We start from the raw sequence: 18282 nt of genomic DNA, 5'->3' as shown, positions 1-18282 counted from the left end.
TACAAACATGGAAGCAAACTACCTAAACTAGCAAAACTAAGGCGGCATTTAAATATGCAGTGTGAAGAAAGCTGCATTAGTTTTCAAGGTTACTCATTGCAACATAACAAACCAGCAAGTTTTTCCGTAGCCATTGACTGTATCCTACATACCCTTTGTACTAGAACATTTTTGTATCTAAAAATGAAAAGCTGTAAAATATACAGCTTCCAACACATGCTAGGGTTGGGGTTTTTTTTTCAAGCAACTATGAAACAGATGCATTTCCTAACACTGATTAATTGTATTTCCTGGTGCTATTTCTTACACATTGGTGCTGTTTGCTACAGTAAATGGTAAATTTCCCTAAATCGAAAGGCCGGACTCCGCCTTCAGGCATCCCGGCACAGCGAGCACACAAGGAAAACCCAACCACGTGTGACATCAGTCCCATTACTATTAAGCAGAATCTTGTTGTGTTTACACCCTGAACCTGCAGGGGACAAATTCAACCACTTCCAGACCCAGTTCCTCCAGGAGAATATTATCATTCAGAGCAAACAACTACAGCGTTCGTTACCTGGGCAAAGCTGCTGACTCTTCAGAAAGCGTTGAGGCACTCGCAGTGTGCCCCTCGTGCCTGTCCCTGGCGGTGAGTAACTGAGCCCCGAGCTGTGCCAGGGGCTCACCGGAGCTGGGGCAGAGGCCGCCGGGCCCCACCAACACCAGCGGCTGCACTTGCAGCGGGCTGGGGCAAGCCAGGGGCAGAGCGCGGCCCAGCCGCACAGCTGAGCCAGTACCGGCAGCTCTCGCTGAGGACGTCTCTCCGCCAGGCACCGCGTGCTTACAACCAAATGGACATTTTGTACTTTGGGCACTTTTTGCCCCGCACGACGCCCTCGCCCAAATCGATGTCTGCCGGCTGCAGCAGTTCGTACCGCCCGCTCCACGGGGCTTGGGCAGCACTCCCGAGCCATGCAGGTTTCTGTTTTTCTCTCGTTAAGTCCTCTAGTTAACAAAGCCTGTCCCGGTGAGGAAAGTCTCGCTACAGAAGACCACAGGAGGGCCGAAGGCCTGCTCTGTGCCCCCCCGCCCCGCGGCGGAGGTTGGGGGCCGCGCCCTCACGGCTCCGGGCCGGGCCGGGCCGGGCTCCCCGGAGGGCCGAGACCAGAACCCGCGGGCGCTCCGGCTCCTGCAGCCCACCCCACAGCACGTTTCTGCCCATCGCCTGGACACTGACCCCCGGCTGCAGCGCACCGGGCTCGGCCGCGGTCCAGGGACCGCCACGGCGGGACTGAGCGCAGCGAACGGCGGGGCGGGGCGCCCTTCCCGCCCTTTCCGGGGTGCCTGGCACAGCCAATCGATGCAAGCGCTAGCGGGGGCGCTCCAATCGGCGCCAGGATTGGCCCCAACGTCCCGCCTTGGGGGGCGGGGCTGCCTCCTGAGGGGCAGACGCCCCGCTCGCCCCTGAGGTGCTGGATGAGGGGGTCGGCCTCGGCTCCGGGCACCCGAGCGGGGAGCGGCGGCGAAGCAGCGGTGCTCCGGGAGCCGGGAGCCGGGCCGGCGGCGTGGGGGGTGTAGGGGAGCTGGCTGGGTGCGGCGCTCCCACGGTCGGCCCCGGTGCTGCCTGCGCGGGCGGCCCGCTCAGGGCGGTCCCTAGCTGGGCAGTGCGACCCTGGGGCAGGAGGCCCGGCGCAGCCTGAAGGGGCCTTTTCGAGGGGCAAACGGGATTTCAGGATGAGAGGGCGAGCTGCTTTAAAAGACAAAAGCTCGTCGTGGCTGGAAGAGCCAGAGTGTAGGAGGTGAGTGTGGGGATCCTGCTGCTGCAGCAGCGCCAGTAAAAGCACCTGATGTTGGGTTTTTCCCAGGCTCAGGATGGGGTGGGGTGGCAACGGTTTGTCCCATGATAACGTGCTGTTTATTGGCCATGTTTTAGTGCAGTGGTCTGAAGGGGGACATCTCTGGAAAGCCAATGAATGTTGTTTGCATCCTGTTCCGCAAGGAATCTTTGAATGCGTAGCTGCTGTGTTTCTAGCACTTCTTACGGAGTGTTGGTTTTAAAAATAGCTTGTGAGGTATGGGAATGGCTTCATGTCCTTCTTTATTCCCTTATGATGAATTCAGTTGTTTCTGTAAGAGCCGAAAAGGGCATCACGCTGCTTGCGCTCTCCCTGGGCATTGCCAGGGCCAAAGGGCAGGTCGTGGTCAGGGTGACTCTTGCCCGACACCCTCATGCCAAGAGCAAACAACACTAATGCTTTAAACTTTTGTCTGTGACTTAAACTTTTTGCTAAACCCTGTCAGTTAATGGTTACCTATGTCTAAAAGCACAAAGATTTAGTCATAGTCTTTAAATATATCTCTCTATATAAAATTATGTAGTGTCGTCGTTTGCCATCATTCGGTCCCACAAAACCAATATCAGTGATACCTCATAGTCTTGAGTTCTGTTACTGAAAACAAGCTGTAGGTGCACGTGTAAATGAAAATGTCAGGTTTCAGACATCATTTCCTTTTTCTTCAGTTAGTAACTTGGAGGGCAATCTGATGTCATTCATTCACTTCCTTTAAAGACTTTCAGAGTTGTTCCTGTCACTCCTATTTTTAGTTATGAAATAATGTTTCTTTCTGGAATTCTTTCAAATCTTGACTTCCTGTTCTTGCAACAAACTGCAAGAATGAACATAATGGGTTGAGAAAGTACCTCATTTTAATTACAAAGACGATGTAAAAATCCTTTGTTGCAGCAGAGCTACTTTTTTTTTTTTTTTTGCTTGCTGCTGATGGTTGTTTTCTATAGATCCTCAGGCTTTGTAAAAGTCAGATTTTTATCTTAACAAGCAAGGCAACAAAACCGTAAAATACACTGAGTTTGTATTTTGTGTTGGCCAAAACCAATTGTATTCTCTATTTACCCCTTTTTTATCTGTATAATTCGTTGATGTTGTCTGAATGTCATTTAGTATCCTGTGGTGTCTGGTGGTCATTTAATACTTCCATTGAGGTACACAAATACTGATGTGTTTTATTGTAAGCAGAAGTGTGATGAGAGCAAAGCTGTAGGGAATCTGACTGCTCTATTTCCAGTTACCGTACTGGCTACCTGCAGAGTTTTGTAGCACCTGCCCCTTTCTTGGGAGGGGGGAAAAAAGTTCTTATCCTTTAGGTTGTTCTTTCCTGACACACATACTATCTGTTTAGTTGTGCAAAACTGCTCAAACATGTTACTAACAAATAGACTTTTTCATTTATTATCTAGCTTGAAAACAAACCTGAGCATGAGGAGGTAAATACCGTGCAAAGAACAGAAAACAAGAGCGACTTGGGGGAGCAACAGGCTGGCAGCCACAGGAAGCAGAAAACACATCCCCTGTGACCCACAGCGGTGTGCCTTAAGGCAGGCCGAGTGCCCTGGAAAGGCAGGGAATGGTCAGGAAGGAGGAACCTCCGCCAGGTGCGGTGTGGAAGGACTCCTGTAAGCTGGGTTGCACCTCGAGGAGCGTCCGTGTCATCCCAGAACGTGAAGAAGGCTGACCACTGCAACAGAAAACAGGAGCAGGTGAGCGCCCCGGCAGCTGCTCGTTGCGTTGGGAATGACTGAAGGACACCCTGTGACTTGTCGGAGTGCAGTCACTGAAGGAGCCTCTCCTAGTCCACGCTTGTGGATGAACCAAAAAAACCCCACCAAAAATAGGGCGGTGAGTATGTCTTTGTTAAAATACTTGTGGGATCTTAATGGTGAGATTCTTTTTGAAAATTTTTAAATGAAGGGGATGAAATGTTTTTAGTCTGTTTCTTGCTTTAGGAGTTTCCTGATTGTGTAAAGCCCAGTCTAGTGAAGTACCATTGCAAGAAAAGGGAAAGAAAGAAAAGCATTAGATCATTCTTTAGTTTGAGGAACTATTACAATTGAAGCGACTGGATATTTTTGGCTTCCCTGATCTATAAACACCTAAAGTCATTATAAAATACTAGCTGCTTATTTTCATTGTTTTTCCTTTGATGTGATGTTATACTCATTTCTTTCCTTTTGTTGTTTCGGGTGTTGGGTTTTTTTTTGCATAGGAACTGGGTTGATTATAGCTTAATTAGTCACCTTATTTTCACAATTGAATAATCATCTCAAATTAGTGGAAGAAGACAACTTACTTTTCTTAAGCATTTTGGAAAACAAAAGTAATACTGCATCCTCTTCAATTTAGGGAGATGGATTACAGCTGCAGCTGAGTCCTGTGGTGGCTGCATTGCCCTTTTCCTAATGTGATTTTTTTTTTTTAGCATATTTCATTCATTATCTTAAATAATTAGTAAGAACGAACCATAAAGAAATAAGCATATTCAGCTTTCCTTTTAAGAAGAAAATCTTAATTGTGGGCACTTAAGCAATACAGGAACAGTGGCGGATCCCAGACCAGGTTCTGGTTCGGGATGGCTGGGTGAGTAACTCGGGACTGGCACAGAAGCGCACTCTTCCCTTGCCACCTCCCAGCCTGGTGGCACACAGGGACCGAAGCAGCTCTCTGTGTAACGCTGGGGGTGGCTCCAGGTCACGCAGGGGTGCTTTGTCACACTCCTACTGAGTGCGTAAAGAAATATTGGTTTAGGGGTAGTTCTGCTTTTCAGCCCTGCAAGAATCCATTCCTTTGGGTTGCTGAAATCTGAGAAGGACGAGTTTGGTGAAGTTGCTTCTACTTCGGCTTTTGATCTGGTTTTTTTTGTTGTTGTTGTTAAGTAATTCCTTGCATCTTGGCATTCAATGCATGCAGTATTTGGGTTAGGACAACCAGTTGTAGTGAATACCCAGGCGATTACCCAGCTTCTCTTAGATGTTTTATACCTCAATGTCATTGCTCAGAAATAAGATAACAAGAATGCCAGTTTTGAAGCTATCTGTGCTATGTCAGAGGGTAGAGATCTTGCTTATTTTTTTCGAATAGATTGCACAGTTGTTTCAGAAAAATCCAAGGGCAGATATCATAGGAGTAACGTGGGTTATTTTATTTTTCTGTACCAGGGCAGATTGTACCACATGAGCACTCCCTGAGCAGTATAATCACAGTGAGAGCTGAGATTGCCCTCTTTTTTTTTTTTTTTTTGAACTTATGTCAATATGGGCAAAAAAGAAGAATTTTAGGAATTTTTCAATGATTGGTGCCAGTGTAGTTGACTGATGCCAAGCCAAAATATCTGTGTGCCAGCTAATTCTGATAATCATGCAACTTACTATTCTTGAAAGTATTTTGTTGAAATTTTGGTTCTTTTTTCCATTTGATTTGCTACTGAAATGGAAGGAGATGCTAGAGCAAATCCAACCTGATATAAAGTTTTAATTTAAAAAAGGCTTCTGAATAGTTGGTACTTAAGATGAGTTCTGCATTAAAAGTGGCATGTATTCCATTGTGCACACATGCTTTTAAGGGAAGTCTGGCAATGGACAAATAATTATGCACCAGAAATACTGCACTAAATCACTTCTGCGGCGGTACGCGAGGATCCTTTAGTGTATTGGGCACTTTAAACTGCTGAAATGGGGAATCGGGTTAACTGCCCTCTGTGGAGGTGGTGACCGGACCAGCGGTGAGGGCGTTAAATTAAAAGAGGGTAGATGTACGTGAGATGCAAGGCAGACATCTTTTGTGAAGAGGGTGGTGAGACGCTGCAGCAGGTTGCCCAGCAAAGTGGAGGATGCTGTCAGGTGTAACCACACTAGTCTGGTGCTTTGCTCCTTGGACTTCGTTTTACTGGCAGCTGCAGTGTCATGGAGCCGTTCCTGGAGCCCTTCTGCGAACTCACAGCTTCACTTACTCCTTCCTCTGCCTCCAGTGCAAGAGAGACGGTACAGAAAATCTCTCTGAGCAGAACACTTGAAAGAAAATAGGGAGCATCCATTTCTGCTGGGCAGGTTAGGAAGCACCCGAGAGCTGTTTTGCCCTCAGGATCATTGTGCGCTACTAGGTTATACTACCCTCTTGAGGCTGATGTCATCTTTGCAAAGGAGAAAATGCCGCACACTTTTGTCTTTTCTCTAGATCATCAGGAAACATTGTTGGGAGGTTTTGTATTGCCTTTTTTTTTTTTTTTTTAAGACACCCTTAGAATGTTCTGCTCAATAAGGTGGCCTGTGCCTCCATTTTTGTTCTGTAGACTAGCTGAGCCGTATCTTTTTCTTCTCGGTGGTAGACTGTATCCGGCACAATTCTGCCAGAATTCTAGAAACAGCGACCCGAACTACAGCACTCCTTATTTTAAGCAAGGATTTATGCAGTATCTCTGGCTGACAGGTTCCTTCCTGTACGGTTGGACAGGTTATTGGCTGTTTGCATGGAATATGCTGGGAAAACATTAAATATAAAAAGAACACAAGCGGTAGATCTGTTGTAGAAGTGATGATTAGAGTTCAGCGTAATAAACGCAACCTCAGTGCTCCTTCTGCGTCTTCCCTTGCCTAACACGTCAAAAAGTAGGTGTCCACATCCTTACCCTGGTCTAGTCTCCTCAGAATTGTTCATTCCTTTTTTCATCTGCTTCCCCCTTCACTTCTAATTCTCATTTGCCTTCTGGTGGAGTATAGCACAAGGCGGTGTTAGTGATTAATTTAGGTGACAGGAAAAAGAGAACATGTCTACTGAAAACTGCAGTTGTATTTACCTCTATTGCATTAGCCTGTTGAAGAGCACTTTGTACAGTGTCTTCAGGAGGAGAGTCTAGAAAATGTTCATTCATTATCAGCTGTTGGTATGGGCAGAGGTACAGCCAAGAGCACGTGCTGCATTGGAGCGTGCTGGTTTGTGCAAAGGCAGGAAAACTTACCTTGTACCTCTGACGTACGCACCAGCATGGATATCCTTCTGAACCCAAGCAAGTGAACTGAAAACTAATTTCTGTTTTCTTTTTAACTCAAAGAGATATTAGATGGTTTCCTTGATATGATCCATACTAACACATCCCTTGGCAATCAAGGTAATTTGGCAACTGAAAGCTGAGTCCTTGTCCAACTAGTTTGTGTAGTTTATGACATGAACAATCTAGTTCGAGCTACACTTAAACAAACAAAAAACAACTCTGCAAGTACTTGCAGTTTCAGCATAAGCTTTATTCTCTATTACAGATGTGTACAGAACTGTAAGAAGAGGTTTCCACCAGTTTTAGAAATGATTCATATAGCCTTCAAACACGTCATTTAGAATAATCACTATATTTATGAAGAAAAAGAGATAAAATAAGAAAATAAGCCTGCATGTCAGCCTGTGATTAACCTTGCCCTGTATCATTTTTGGCTCTAGGTTTTGTATTCTTCCTTAAAAGATAATCCATTCCAAATCCATTCTGAAATCCATTCTGTCAGGGCGAACTGTTGAGGTTCACATACTTCTTTCTTCGTTAGAGTTATGAAATTGGTAATAATTTCATTTTAAAGCAAAATTTAAAACAAATCAGGCCTCTAGTGCTGTCTTGGTCCTTCATGTTACCTCAGTTTTTCATCTGAGTTTCTAAAAAGGCAAAAGATAAAGATTATTTTGATAGTCTTAGTATTTTTCTGAAAATCCTGTTTTGATAATCTCTCAAAGTTCTGCAAGTGCTCAAACGAAGGCAGAAGGTGCCTTTCACATAGTTACGTTCCCTCAGGGCACGTATGCATAGGACTGAAGGGCTGCTTCTATGGCTGTTACACAAATAAGACAGAGGGAAATGGGGAGAGGAGCTTGGGGGAAGTCTGAGGAGCCTGAAAAGCAGGTGAAAGCAGAAGCGTGAGGCGATTTGTAGTTGGAATGTGTAACGTAGATCCGAAAACTGACAGAAACATTAAACCAGAAGATTTGGAAAGATCAGCTTAACATGGGTGAGCACGAATAAAGCATGACTGGCTGTAAAGGTGACAACCAGGCAGCTTGTGGTGAGAGCTGGTCATTAGGACTTTGGTTATCAGTCAATCTGCTAGGACTATCTTAGTTACAATAGTGGTTTTAATACTTGTCACCATGAAAATTGTGAAGGTCCTAGCTGAGAAAACAAGGAAATGCTGGGATTTGAGGGCAAGGGGGAAAAAAAGATCAGTAGCGTAAGGAAAGGAAGCCTTCCCCTTCTGCCTGATATACTTTAACATGATTCCTCAAAGTTCAGCTAGCAGTTTGTGAACATCACATGCGTTAGCGGTTCTCATCCTGGTGACTCGGTCCCAGCCACTTCTGAAATGATGCTCTGAACATCTTATGTAACAAATTAAATGAGAAGAGTTGTTTGGTTTGTGGTGTTGGTGGTTTTGTTTGGGGGTCTCAGGTTTTTTTGTTTGTTTTTGTTTGTTTGTTTTTTTTTAAAAGCTCTGCTTTTATGACTCGGTTGGCAGTACCTTTAGCATTCTCTTCAAGCATGTCCCCCAGCATCTTCTCCAGTGCTTGTCCATATTCTTGATACTCTTCTTCTGTTATCTGGACACCAATTTCAAAGGGAACGCTGAACTATAAAAACGTTAAAAGGCAGAGTTTAACAGACAAGCTCTGGACAAGGACGCTGCAAGTTCATTTTATTCATGGGAATGATGGTAAGCAAGAGGTATAAAAACCTATTCCATCTATTCACTTGGTGCTGAGATGTGCCATCAAAATCTGAGAATCGGGGCGTGCAGTTACTGCAGACCAAACTGCACAGTAAACTGGGGAGGAAAGAAAACTGTACAATTATTATATGTTAGTTCTGAAATGTAAGGAACCCTAAATAGGAGATTCTGATCTGACTTACTGCAGCTCATTTTAAATCCTTTCATACCATCCGTGCTGGCAGCTTTCATGTGCCCTTTCCCCTTTGCCTTTCAAGTTAAATATGATTGCAGTTTTAATTTGTACTACCTCCTGGAACAGAAATTGTGTTAGCCAACCCCACCCCTTAAACTTGTCTGTGAGCAAGAGAAATAAATACAAACTTTAATTTCAATGCTGCTTCTGTCATCTTCTGCCCCTGCTTCATCTCTATCCTGAAAGCCTTCCGTGCCTCGACGATGTAATTGTGCTGTGGTTTTCCTTGGATTCTGTTGTTGCTAGAAAGCAAGCAAAACAATAGCTATATATTCTTCCATAATCAAACGAGTCTGTAGTGGGGAAATTAGAACTTATAATTAACACAGATGGAGCAGATTAGCTGAAGGCACCCTACGCTGTATGTGTGATACATATGTGGGTCTGTCAGGATTGTACTGCTCTTGCTGCATTCTCTTTAGTAGGTACTTGGTTTAAGGGTTCATTAAAGATCAAGCACCTTACAGTTCATTTCCAAAGAAGATGCCAACAAATTATTTAAATGAATGCTTTCTCTTCAATTGTTCTTTTTTTCAGGTTATTAATTCTTAGTGAATGAGATCAGATACATATTCTCATAGCATGAATGCAATGCTAACGGCTTGTTACAGAAGTTTTCTGGAATAACTCCTTCCTCTTCCAGAAACTGTATCTTCTAACAGCTTCTCTGAACACTGTAAAGAATATTTGGCTTAAGGACTTAAAGAGGAGGATAATCTTAAGAAAGTATTTTGCTGAATTTTTTTACCTGTATTTTTTTATATTCAGGGCTTAAAAAACTAGAGCCAGCCAGAGTAGTTTCTGTCCAGAGGATGCTGAAAAGAATCATTCCCAGCAGAGGACTTCTGAGAAACATGATTGTCTTTCTGAGGCAGGGTGTCAAACCTGAAAACAGAGACTGAAAAATTAAACATATTTTACAACCTCTGTATTTAATTGAATCCAGATCCCATGAAAATACTTCTCCTGACTTGAATGACCTGAAATTATTTCTAAAAATGGATGTATAAAGCAAACAATTTTTATATGCTAAAGGTAAAAATATCCTGTCCAAAAGAGACTATTGCTTACTGTGTTCTCTTCTGTAACTGAGATACAGTAACTGGAACAGACAGGATAGTGGAGAAGAATTACACAGGAAAACTGGCAAAAGCTGAAAATGAAACTTTACCTGGTTGGTTTCGTGGCTTCACCAAACAGCTGTTTTCTGAAGCGCTTTATATATTGAGTGGAGTGTTTGTTCTGTGCTACAGTATCGCTGGAAATGCAGTCTGATATGTGTTTAAATTCCTTGGAAACTGGGCCTGCTTGTAAGATAACAAAATCAACAAAAAAGTGAAAACCGTGCATAGATCTGTTGCGGTGCTTATTTTTGTGTATAATGAAATTGTGCAGAGAATGACGTGAGTTTCCTTGTTTCCTGTGGCATTAACACTGTTCCTTTTAAATATTAAAATCCATAAAATGTAAGTGTAACGTTTAACATGGTGAGTTGTGGAATCTAGTACCCGCACCAGCAAAAACTTTTCTTCTGTACTTAAGGAGTTAGTGCCTCTTCCTTAGATGGAGTGTGGTAACAGCTAAGAATGAGGTTTCATTTTTGAGCCTTTTTGTTGGAGCTAATGTGCTTGATCTCAAGCGTGTGTTGTTTCCCCAGCACTTGAAGCCAACCCAAAACCCGTGTAGCTGATCAGGTCGATACAGTGCTGGCAATGAAGGGCTGCTGTTCAGCTTGGCAGTCACTGTGGTAGTAGAAACAGAAAATACCTTGAAAGAAAGCAGTGCCTTGCTGTGTAATTTGAGATGGAACTGTCTGAATGTGATGCCAGTTTCTAGATGGGTTGATTCATTTCTGGGTAAGGCTACAGTGCATTTAGACAAGACCAGGAATGTTGCATACTTCTGTTGGTATAGAGAAAGGTAATTCATGGATGAGTTTCTAGGAGAGCGACTAGGGTATTATTTGGTTAGTAGAGATAACCATCATAAAGCAAGGTTTGTTTCTCTAGAAAAGGGGGTATATTATCTTGACCATGCCAAAACAAAGGGCACGCCTAGGACCCGCTACCTTGGAAAAGGAGGAAGGTTGTGAATTGTTCACTTGTGTTGCTTGAGTGCAGCTGAAGAGTAAGGGGAAAATGGGACCTTTTAGCTAAGGACTTTCCCTGCAGGAGGAGGGGAAGGGTGCTTCAGCCTTAGCTGCAGGCATACTGAAATGGACTCTACTTGCCTGAAGTGCAGTGACACGGTAGTTTAACTGAAGGCCAAACGTTCTTTCTTACACTACATACAGTGTTAGTGCCTGGGGGATGAACACCTTCCCAGCTCTTGCAAGGCTAACGCCATGGATGGGAGGACACCGTGGCTGTGGCCTCACTGAAAGCAGGCTGTGGGCAGCCTTGAGAGGCCCCTGTGAAAAGACTAAATGCAGCACACCAGGCTTTAACCAATAGGACTTTATTCGGTTGGTATCTCAACAAAAAAAAAAACCTGAGGTACAGTACAGAAGCATGGCTAAAAAAAAATTCTTCCAATTATGGTCTGATTTATTCATGTTGGTTAAATAACCAAGTGTGAGATTCTGTAAAGCCAAAAGACCTGTGCATTCCACCGCTCCTTTTCACTGTCGGGAAAGCACAGACACTTCCCCTATGTGAGCATGCCACTTTCAGGAAGATCCAAGCGCCATTCCACCACTACCAGAAGGGCTAGCTACCGTGCTGTCACCTAATGCCAGACCCCACCCACCCTTCCCCTCACTTCAAACAAAGTTCTGGCCTTTGAAGGGACAGAGTATTTGTCCCCTTGCACAAGGGAGTTCACACCTCACCATGTTGGTAGCTGCCTCCTCTTCCTACTCAAGTGGTTGAAGTCTGACCACAGCATGATCCAAGTAAATTTGACCCCTGAACCAGGGAAGCAGGGTGCAATTTCTACAGCATCAAGGAGCAGTATAAGGCACAGTACTTTGCTATGCTCTTTACTGTAAATTTAAGGGAATGTCAATTAAGGCTGATTATCAACGTGTTGTAGCCTCTCAGCAATAGCTATAGAGTGCTCATAAAATTGGATAATTGTTTCCCATGTTCATGTCCAGTTCAGATAAAATCAGTTCTCGTCCTGTTCAAGAAACCTTGCAAATCAGGTACAGCGATCACTTGTTGCAGCTGGAACCTTGGCTCGTGCATCACTGCTCGTTCTGCTGCCCCTCTGTGACGGCAGACACCCCTCCTTGGCCCTTGTTGACATCGCTGATACAGGCCCACAGGCCGTCTACTGATTCCTTCCATAGCGTGACCTCAAAAACAGACCAGGAAGAAGTTTCAGCCTTAATACATTATCTGTTTCCCATTTCCTCGCAACCATTACGTCACTAGTCTGGTGACAGTCTACAGGTAGAGAAGCCAAGTGTTGCAGCGTTGTTGTGAGTATCAAGCTATCTGTTGCTGTATGCTGAATAATCATCCCGTGAATTCTGCTGTTAGTACCCTACAAAATAAAGTTAGCCCTCCATTTCTAATCTCTGGTAAGGACTAAGAATGCAGTGCAAGTAGTTTGCCAAAGGTTAGGGTCTTCCCCTCTGTGAGTCAAAAGAAAAAAATTCACCATTGCAGCACAGGAGAATCTACAACAGTCTCAAGTTAACCAGAAGCAATAATAGCCTGTCTCATCTTGGCCCTTCTGAACACAGGGTAGAACCATGTCAGCAGTACTCACTTTATTGTCTCCTCCGGACACTGCAAGAATATTTGCAGTAATGGACCAACTCACATGCCAGACAACATCATTGAACTTGTGCAGCAGCTTTGGTGACCAGGAATTTCCAGAGGCATCATCGCATGTCCAGATAAACACCCTGCCATCCTACAACAGCAAGCAGGCAGAGTGTTGGACCTCTAGTGACCACACAGAAAAACCACCTTGATTGCACTTAGGGCTTCACTTCCAAATAATCACAGCTCCGACGCAAACCCTAGATGTGCCTACACAGGTTTTTGCTCACCACAGCAAAGGGGCTGTTTCCTTCCTATAGCTAAAAGCAAGACAGGAGTACAGCTCCCTGCTGAGAAAAAACTACATACAAAAGACAACTTGCAAATACTAGAGAAGAGCCCCCAAAATACATATATATCAGCTGAAGTTTTTCCCCCAGAATGAGACTTTGCTTTCCAGTCACATGACAGCAAGTTAGCAGCCTACTGAGTAGTTGTCTTGATGAATTAAAAAAAGCACTTACAGAATTACTAGCAGCATGAACACTACAGTCAATATGAAGGCTGAGGACATTAGGAGTGACAGTTATTAGAAAACTACTTTTATCTGGAAGTTCATTGAACTTGATCCAGAGACACTAAAATACAATGTAAGTTTGAAGGTCACCTTCATAGTGAGACCATCCTGCTCGTGGTTTCGAAACAAAAGATAGTCTTTGGTACAGAGCCCCCCCCACACAAACCTTCGTCCAGAAATGCTTCCACTGGGCTTCTGCCTTTGGGAAGAAAAGGAATCAACGGCTCCTATGCCCAGGCCCAGAGGTAGCAAAGGGCTGCCGAGAGGAGCTGTGACAGCAGTTCTATCCTCACTATCCCTTTCCTTCCTTCCCCTTTTCCCTAGTAAACGGGAGCAAGGGTACCGAGAGCCTGCCTCTGTGCTCTCTGTGGGAACCCTCACCTGTGAGCAGCTAGCAATGGTACTTGTTGGCAATCCTATGGAGGGAGCCCAGGCTACATCTCGAACCCAGTCGCTATGAGCTTCCAGCTTCTGCTCTTCTTTCCACTGACCATCTTCTTCCCTGAAAGCACATTTAAACATCAGAAGGGTGGCAGCAGCAGCCGTTCATCTCTCTCCTCTCCTGTTCTGGAAAGCTTTGGCTTTGTAGCTTTAAGACTCCTGGTTTATCCAGATAATACAAAGCACAAGTGTTCCCCACTCTTCTCCAAAACACTCTATGGCTTAAACTGACAAAATCCTTGCCAGGGTACAGAAAGCAGCACAGGCAAAGAGTATTTCATCTTCAGTTACTGTACAGAAATCTGCTGTTGTCCAAGTGACAGTGGTAACCAAAGACAAAGAGAAAGCCACTTCCCAAGAGAAGCTGAAGCAGGGCTGACACAAATGGCTGTAACCATGTGATGACTGTATATCACCAAGTTGTCTCCATTTTGAAAGCACCTCTCTAAAATGGTAATTCAAAGATGAAGGCATAGAGATGCTGAAAATATTGCCTGAGATACTAACAGGGACATTCAAAGGCTATCAGGTTTTATAAGTTCTTAAGTCTGGCAACAGAGCACTTACTTCCAGATCTTGACAAGGTTGTCACAGCCACCAGATGCAAATCTTTTGATGTAGTTTGGTTTCTGACCAGATGGTTGTTCTATAAGGCTTCCTGGTACAACAGCAGGAGCCCAGCTAACTGCATTACATCCAATCTGTTTAATGAAAAAATACCATTATTAGAAGTTGCTTACTTTAAATAGATACATAAAAGCTGCTGAGGGGACAGAGGATACCCAGCATACTCTCTGTTGGGAGGGAATAAGCCCACCTTAGGACAACATGAGCCTGGCACAATGCTGGGTGGACATCGGATGAGTAAGAAATACAGAGACAGCCTAGTCTCAATACAGCACTTACTCAGAAAGCCTTAGGTAGCCAAGTAGCTGGTTTATGTGCAGATATCACCTTGGCTATGTAAACAGTGGAGATGGATACAAATGGAAAGGACACAAGACACATGCAGTTGCTAAGATTTAGGAATGCAGGAGTAGAAGGAACCTCTGGTCTGGAGCCCAGTTTCCTTTAATTGGGAGCCACTGCCATTAGCTTATGAAGTTCTGCTTAAGCACACATCCCCACTATTTTGGGGAAAACAGGAGTCCTGCAGTTTTTCCAGCTTCACTTTATTCACAGCTTGGGCAAGTGTTCTTAGTACCAAAGCCCTTTCCCACCAGGTAACTTCTAGCACTGTGTTTAACCATCATGCCTACTGAAGAGGTACTATCAGTGCTGTTCCGTCACCTTCGCGTCTTGTTTTCTACTTCATTTCAGCGGCTGCAGAGCATACCTTCCCTTCGGGATTAATTTAAAACAAGTTCTTCTTGATTCCAGAAACGGTGTCACATCGTTTCATGGTAGGTAAGTATTTATCTCATCTACAAGTTCTCCGAGGCATCAGCTCAGTGCTGTCAGTGGCTCCAAGAACTCTGTGCTGCTCTAGAGGAGCAGACGTACCGTGTGTGCGTTGCTGATCTTTTTGACTTCCCACTGCCCGTCCCCCGTGTAGCTCAATAACGAAATGGCCCCGTCGGAGCTCCCGCAGGCCAGGATCAATCCATAGTCATGGGGTGCCCAGCAGACGGAATTCACTGTGAAGGGCGAGACAGACTGGATTACAACACAGCGACCCCCAAAATGGACTAACCGATCCACGGACTAGTATTAGTGGAATAGTCACTAAAAGCAAGGAGCTCTGAAAGCCAAGAATAAGAGTGTAACCATTCCTGAACTTCAGCAAAGCCAGTCAATTAACACTGTTTACTGAATGACAGAAACCTGCCTTTATTTTTAGCACCCTTTTAGAACGTGACACCAAAAGAGCACTCTTAGTGAGAGATTAGAAACTGTGAGTGTCCCCTGCAACAGCGAAGAGTACCGCTGCCTGCAGAACAAGAGCTGAAAGGCAGGCATAGCATTCAAAGTCTAGATCAGTAACACAGCAAGGCTGGAGACTTCTCCTGTCTGCGTGCAGGAGTACTGATCATCCAAACAAAACAGTTCCCATTGTAAACCAAAACACAGCGTGCTAAAATCCACCTTCACCCTTTCTTCCTGTAGGGGGTACGTACAGTATTTTCCTCAGAAATTCAGTAGCCTAACACCTTGTTTATTTGAAAGCAAATGTATTTGTAGAACAACTCCTGCACGAACACAGTACGAATCGGGACAGGAGGTTAGCCCGCAGTATGACCATACGTATGTGTTCTGGTTACACTGAGCAGACTTACCGTCTCTCCGCTAATTTATCCCCATCTGTTTGATGGAGGCTTTCTTCCTCAATGCTGACAGATTTATTCCAATCTTACCCGAATCCTCTCGCATCCCCAGTCTCACTTCCCAGCTCCAGACCCCACGCACCTGAGGAATCGTGCCCTGTGTACTCATACGTCTTCTCCCAAGTGCCGTTTTCTTCCTTCCAGATGATAACCTTCCTGTCGTAGGAACAGGAAGCCAAGATGTTTCCGTACATAGGGTGAGCCCAGGCGACCTGCCACACGGGACCTTCGTGCCTGCAAGAAACAACGCTGCTTGGAACAGCCGCGACAAACCCATTCCAGTTGCGGCTCTTTCACAGCCCATCATTGCTGTAAACCAGCGCTCTGCAGGAGAGGCGAAGGACAAGGGATGCCAAGATGGAAAACAGCAGACGGGACTGTCAGACAAAGCCACTGCTGTCAAAAACAATTCCAAACGTTTATCCCTATATTAGCGATTCAGCCTGTGAGTCTACTTCTGGAAAGTTACAGGCATCAAGTATTTAAGAATGAAAAGTCCCAGTGTCGTTTCTAACCGGCTCTCTGTGCCCCCTCCCATGAGCTGTTTAGCAACAACCAGCCAGAGTCATTACTACCGTGGAGGAACGTGCCATGATCTTACGTTACCAAAAGGCAACATGACAAAGCATTAAACATCTCCACAGATACAAATCTTCTGTTTAGGACACTTTACCCTCTCAGGTCCGCAATGAGGATTTGCCCTCCGTTCCGAACATCAAAGATTTTCACGGATCTGTCCGAAGAACAGGTCGCTAGCCGAGTGCCATAGTAGTCCATCTGAGCATCGTGCTATAAGGTGATGGAAAAGCTGCTGTCAGTTTTTACACAACCCAGCCAAGCCACTTAAATAATTTATTTCCCCACTTGCTGTTTTCACTAACTATACAAGCGTTACGCAGAAGTAAACTCAGGAATTCAGAGCAGTAACGTGCAGCATTTTCAGGAGAGGGCAGGAAACGAGTGCCACTGACTATAAAGCCTCGACCAGTTACATGGTTTTGTTTCTTAATATGTAAAGTGGGTGCAAGAGCCCTGACACCTCTTATTTGTGTTTGAAACCTCATTACCTAACTGGGCTCCTTGTTCCTACAAATAGCTTTGAAATGTTTCCTCTACCCGTACCTACACGCCCGCTCCTGGAAACATCCACCTAAAGGACGTCACCTGCTGCAGCTCTGTGCCCTTCAGTGCACGCATACGTACTGCTCAATAGAAACGAGCAGAAACAAGCCTAGATGTGAAAATTAAAGTTTTAAATCCACCCTCTCCCGGTAGCTACGCCTTCCAGTGCACAGTATAAACCACCATCAGGATTTCAGACGGCATTCTCCGTCTCATACCCTACGGGCCCCGCTCTGCACCGGTACCTCCCGCGCAGCAGCACTTACTATCATGTCCTCATGGGAGGTGTCCACGGTGTTGATTACCGAGACCTGCGGGGGAGGAGGAAAAACACAGCAAGGGCACCGCACGGAGCGCCGGGCAGCCCGCCTCGCCCACACGGCGCAGCTCCCCGGGGCCCCCAGGCCGCCTCCGCCTGGCCCGGCCCCACCGGGGCACCGGAGGAGGAGGCGCTGCCCGGGGCTGCCGTTACGGAGCAGCCGGCCGCGTTACACCTTGTGCCGGGAGGCCGAACGCGGCTGCGCTCGGGTCGCCGTGCTGCCCCCGCCACCTCTGCCTCCGGCTCCCACGGGCGCCGCCGGGAAGGGCAGGGCGGCCCGGAGCCCCTCCAGCGGCCGCCCCACGGAGCCGGGCCCAGGCTGGCTCCCCCCTCCGCCCCCAGCCCCGGGCCTACCATGGCGGCGGCGGTCCCCGCGGTGCTCCCCGGCGGCGAGCGGTCCGGCCTGGCCTGCGGCCGCGCTCCTCAGACGTGGCACGGCGGTCCGGCACCCAAACGGCCCCGCCGCGGCGCGCCCCGCCCGCCTGCGCGCCGTGGTTCCGCCCGCGCCGGGGTTCCGGGGCCGGGCACCGCCCCCGCTCGCCGGCGGCGGGCCGGTGCCTCCGCGCACGTACGCCCCGCGTTCCGCAGAGCCCCGCCGCAGCGTGCGGAGCCCCGCCGTGCCCTGCGGGCCGGGATCGGAGCGCCGGCGGGAGGCGGCCCAGCGCCGGCCGCGCCACAGGCCCCGCCGGCGGCCCGTTCTCGCCTGGGACACCCAGCCCGGAGCTTGCGGCCGTGACGCCCTTCTCCGTGTGCGGTCCCTAAGCTGCCCCCGAGCGCCCAAGGCGCTCCCGCGGCTCGGGGCTCCCGGCATCCCCCCGCGGGGCCAAGGCGAAGCGCCTGGGGCTGCCCCGCCCTGCCCGCCGGTGCGCAGCCCTCGCCCGGGCCGGGCGGCCGTGGGACGGGCCGAGCCTTGCGCCGCAGGGAGAGGGCACCGGCCGAACCCGAAGAACAAGCTGCGGCCGCCCGGAGGGCTCCGGGCTGCCCCCGCCCCGCCCCGCCCCGCTCCCGGCCGGCGGGG

At 47.0% G+C, this 18282-nt stretch overlaps 2 protein-coding genes across 3 annotated transcripts; both read right to left on the bottom strand.

Annotated features, from left to right (window-relative positions):
• Nucleotides 1-7058: 7058 nt before the first annotated feature.
• On the bottom strand, nt 7059-10370 carry GHRL (ghrelin and obestatin prepropeptide). Of its 2 annotated transcripts, none has more exons than XM_086469868.1 (5): nt 9940-10370; nt 9517-9666; nt 8897-9010; nt 8327-8435; nt 7059-7469 (listed from the first exon to the last, which is right to left on the bottom strand). In XM_086469868.1, exons 2-5 carry the CDS (start codon nt 9622-9624, stop codon nt 7450-7452), a joined length of 351 nt encoding a protein of 116 aa, XP_086325994.1. In that variant the 5' UTR covers nt 9625-9666; nt 9940-10370; the 3' UTR covers nt 7059-7449. The 2 variants fall into 2 exon arrangements, with proteins under 2 accessions (XP_086325994.1, XP_009946397.1); XM_009948095.2 differs by having other exon boundaries at nt 9517-9653; nt 9940-9952.
• Nucleotides 10371-11529: 1159 nt separating this feature from the next.
• Nucleotides 11530-17660, bottom strand: SEC13 (SEC13 homolog, nuclear pore and COPII component). Its single transcript, XM_086469867.1, has 9 exons — nt 17619-17660; nt 17212-17256; nt 16497-16612; nt 15906-16057; nt 15003-15136; nt 14067-14200; nt 13440-13560; nt 12486-12632; nt 11530-12066 (listed from the first exon to the last, which is right to left on the bottom strand). The coding sequence occupies exons 1-9, from the start codon at nt 17619-17621 to the stop codon at nt 11956-11958; spliced, it is 963 nt and encodes a 320-aa protein (XP_086325993.1). The 5' UTR covers nt 17622-17660; the 3' UTR covers nt 11530-11955.
• Nucleotides 17661-18282: the final 622 nt, after the last annotated feature.

Source organism: Leptosomus discolor, chromosome 9 (genome assembly GCF_034619465.1).
Source record: "Leptosomus discolor isolate bLepDis1 chromosome 9, bLepDis1.hap2, whole genome shotgun sequence".
Lineage (NCBI taxonomy): Eukaryota > Metazoa > Chordata > Aves > Leptosomiformes > Leptosomidae > Leptosomus > Leptosomus discolor.
This window is presented reverse-complemented; position numbering and strand designations above follow the sequence as displayed.

Bases quoted from the DNA above. Each gene is read 5' to 3' on its own strand.
- SEC13 (XM_086469867.1), bottom strand. The intron at 16,058-16,496 runs GTAAAGTGTCCT...TGTTTCTTGCAG, and splicing joins CTCATTGCGGACCTGAGAGG to GCACGAAGGTCCCGTGTGGC. The intron at 12,067-12,485 runs GTGAGTACTGCT...TCTGTTTTTGAG, and splicing joins TGTCCGGAGGAGACAATAAA to GTCACGCTATGGAAGGAATC.
- GHRL (XM_086469868.1), bottom strand. From the start codon at position 9,624: ATGTTTCTCAGAAGTCCTCTGCTGGGAATGATTCTTTTCAGCATCCTC. The intron at 8,436-8,896 runs GTTTGTATTTAT...ACGTTTTTATAG, and splicing joins GAAGCAGCATTGAAATTAAA to TTCAGCGTTCCCTTTGAAAT. The intron at 7,470-8,326 runs GTACTGCCAACC...TTGCCTTTTTAG, and splicing joins GCTTGAAGAGAATGCTAAAG to AAACTCAGATGAAAAACTGA.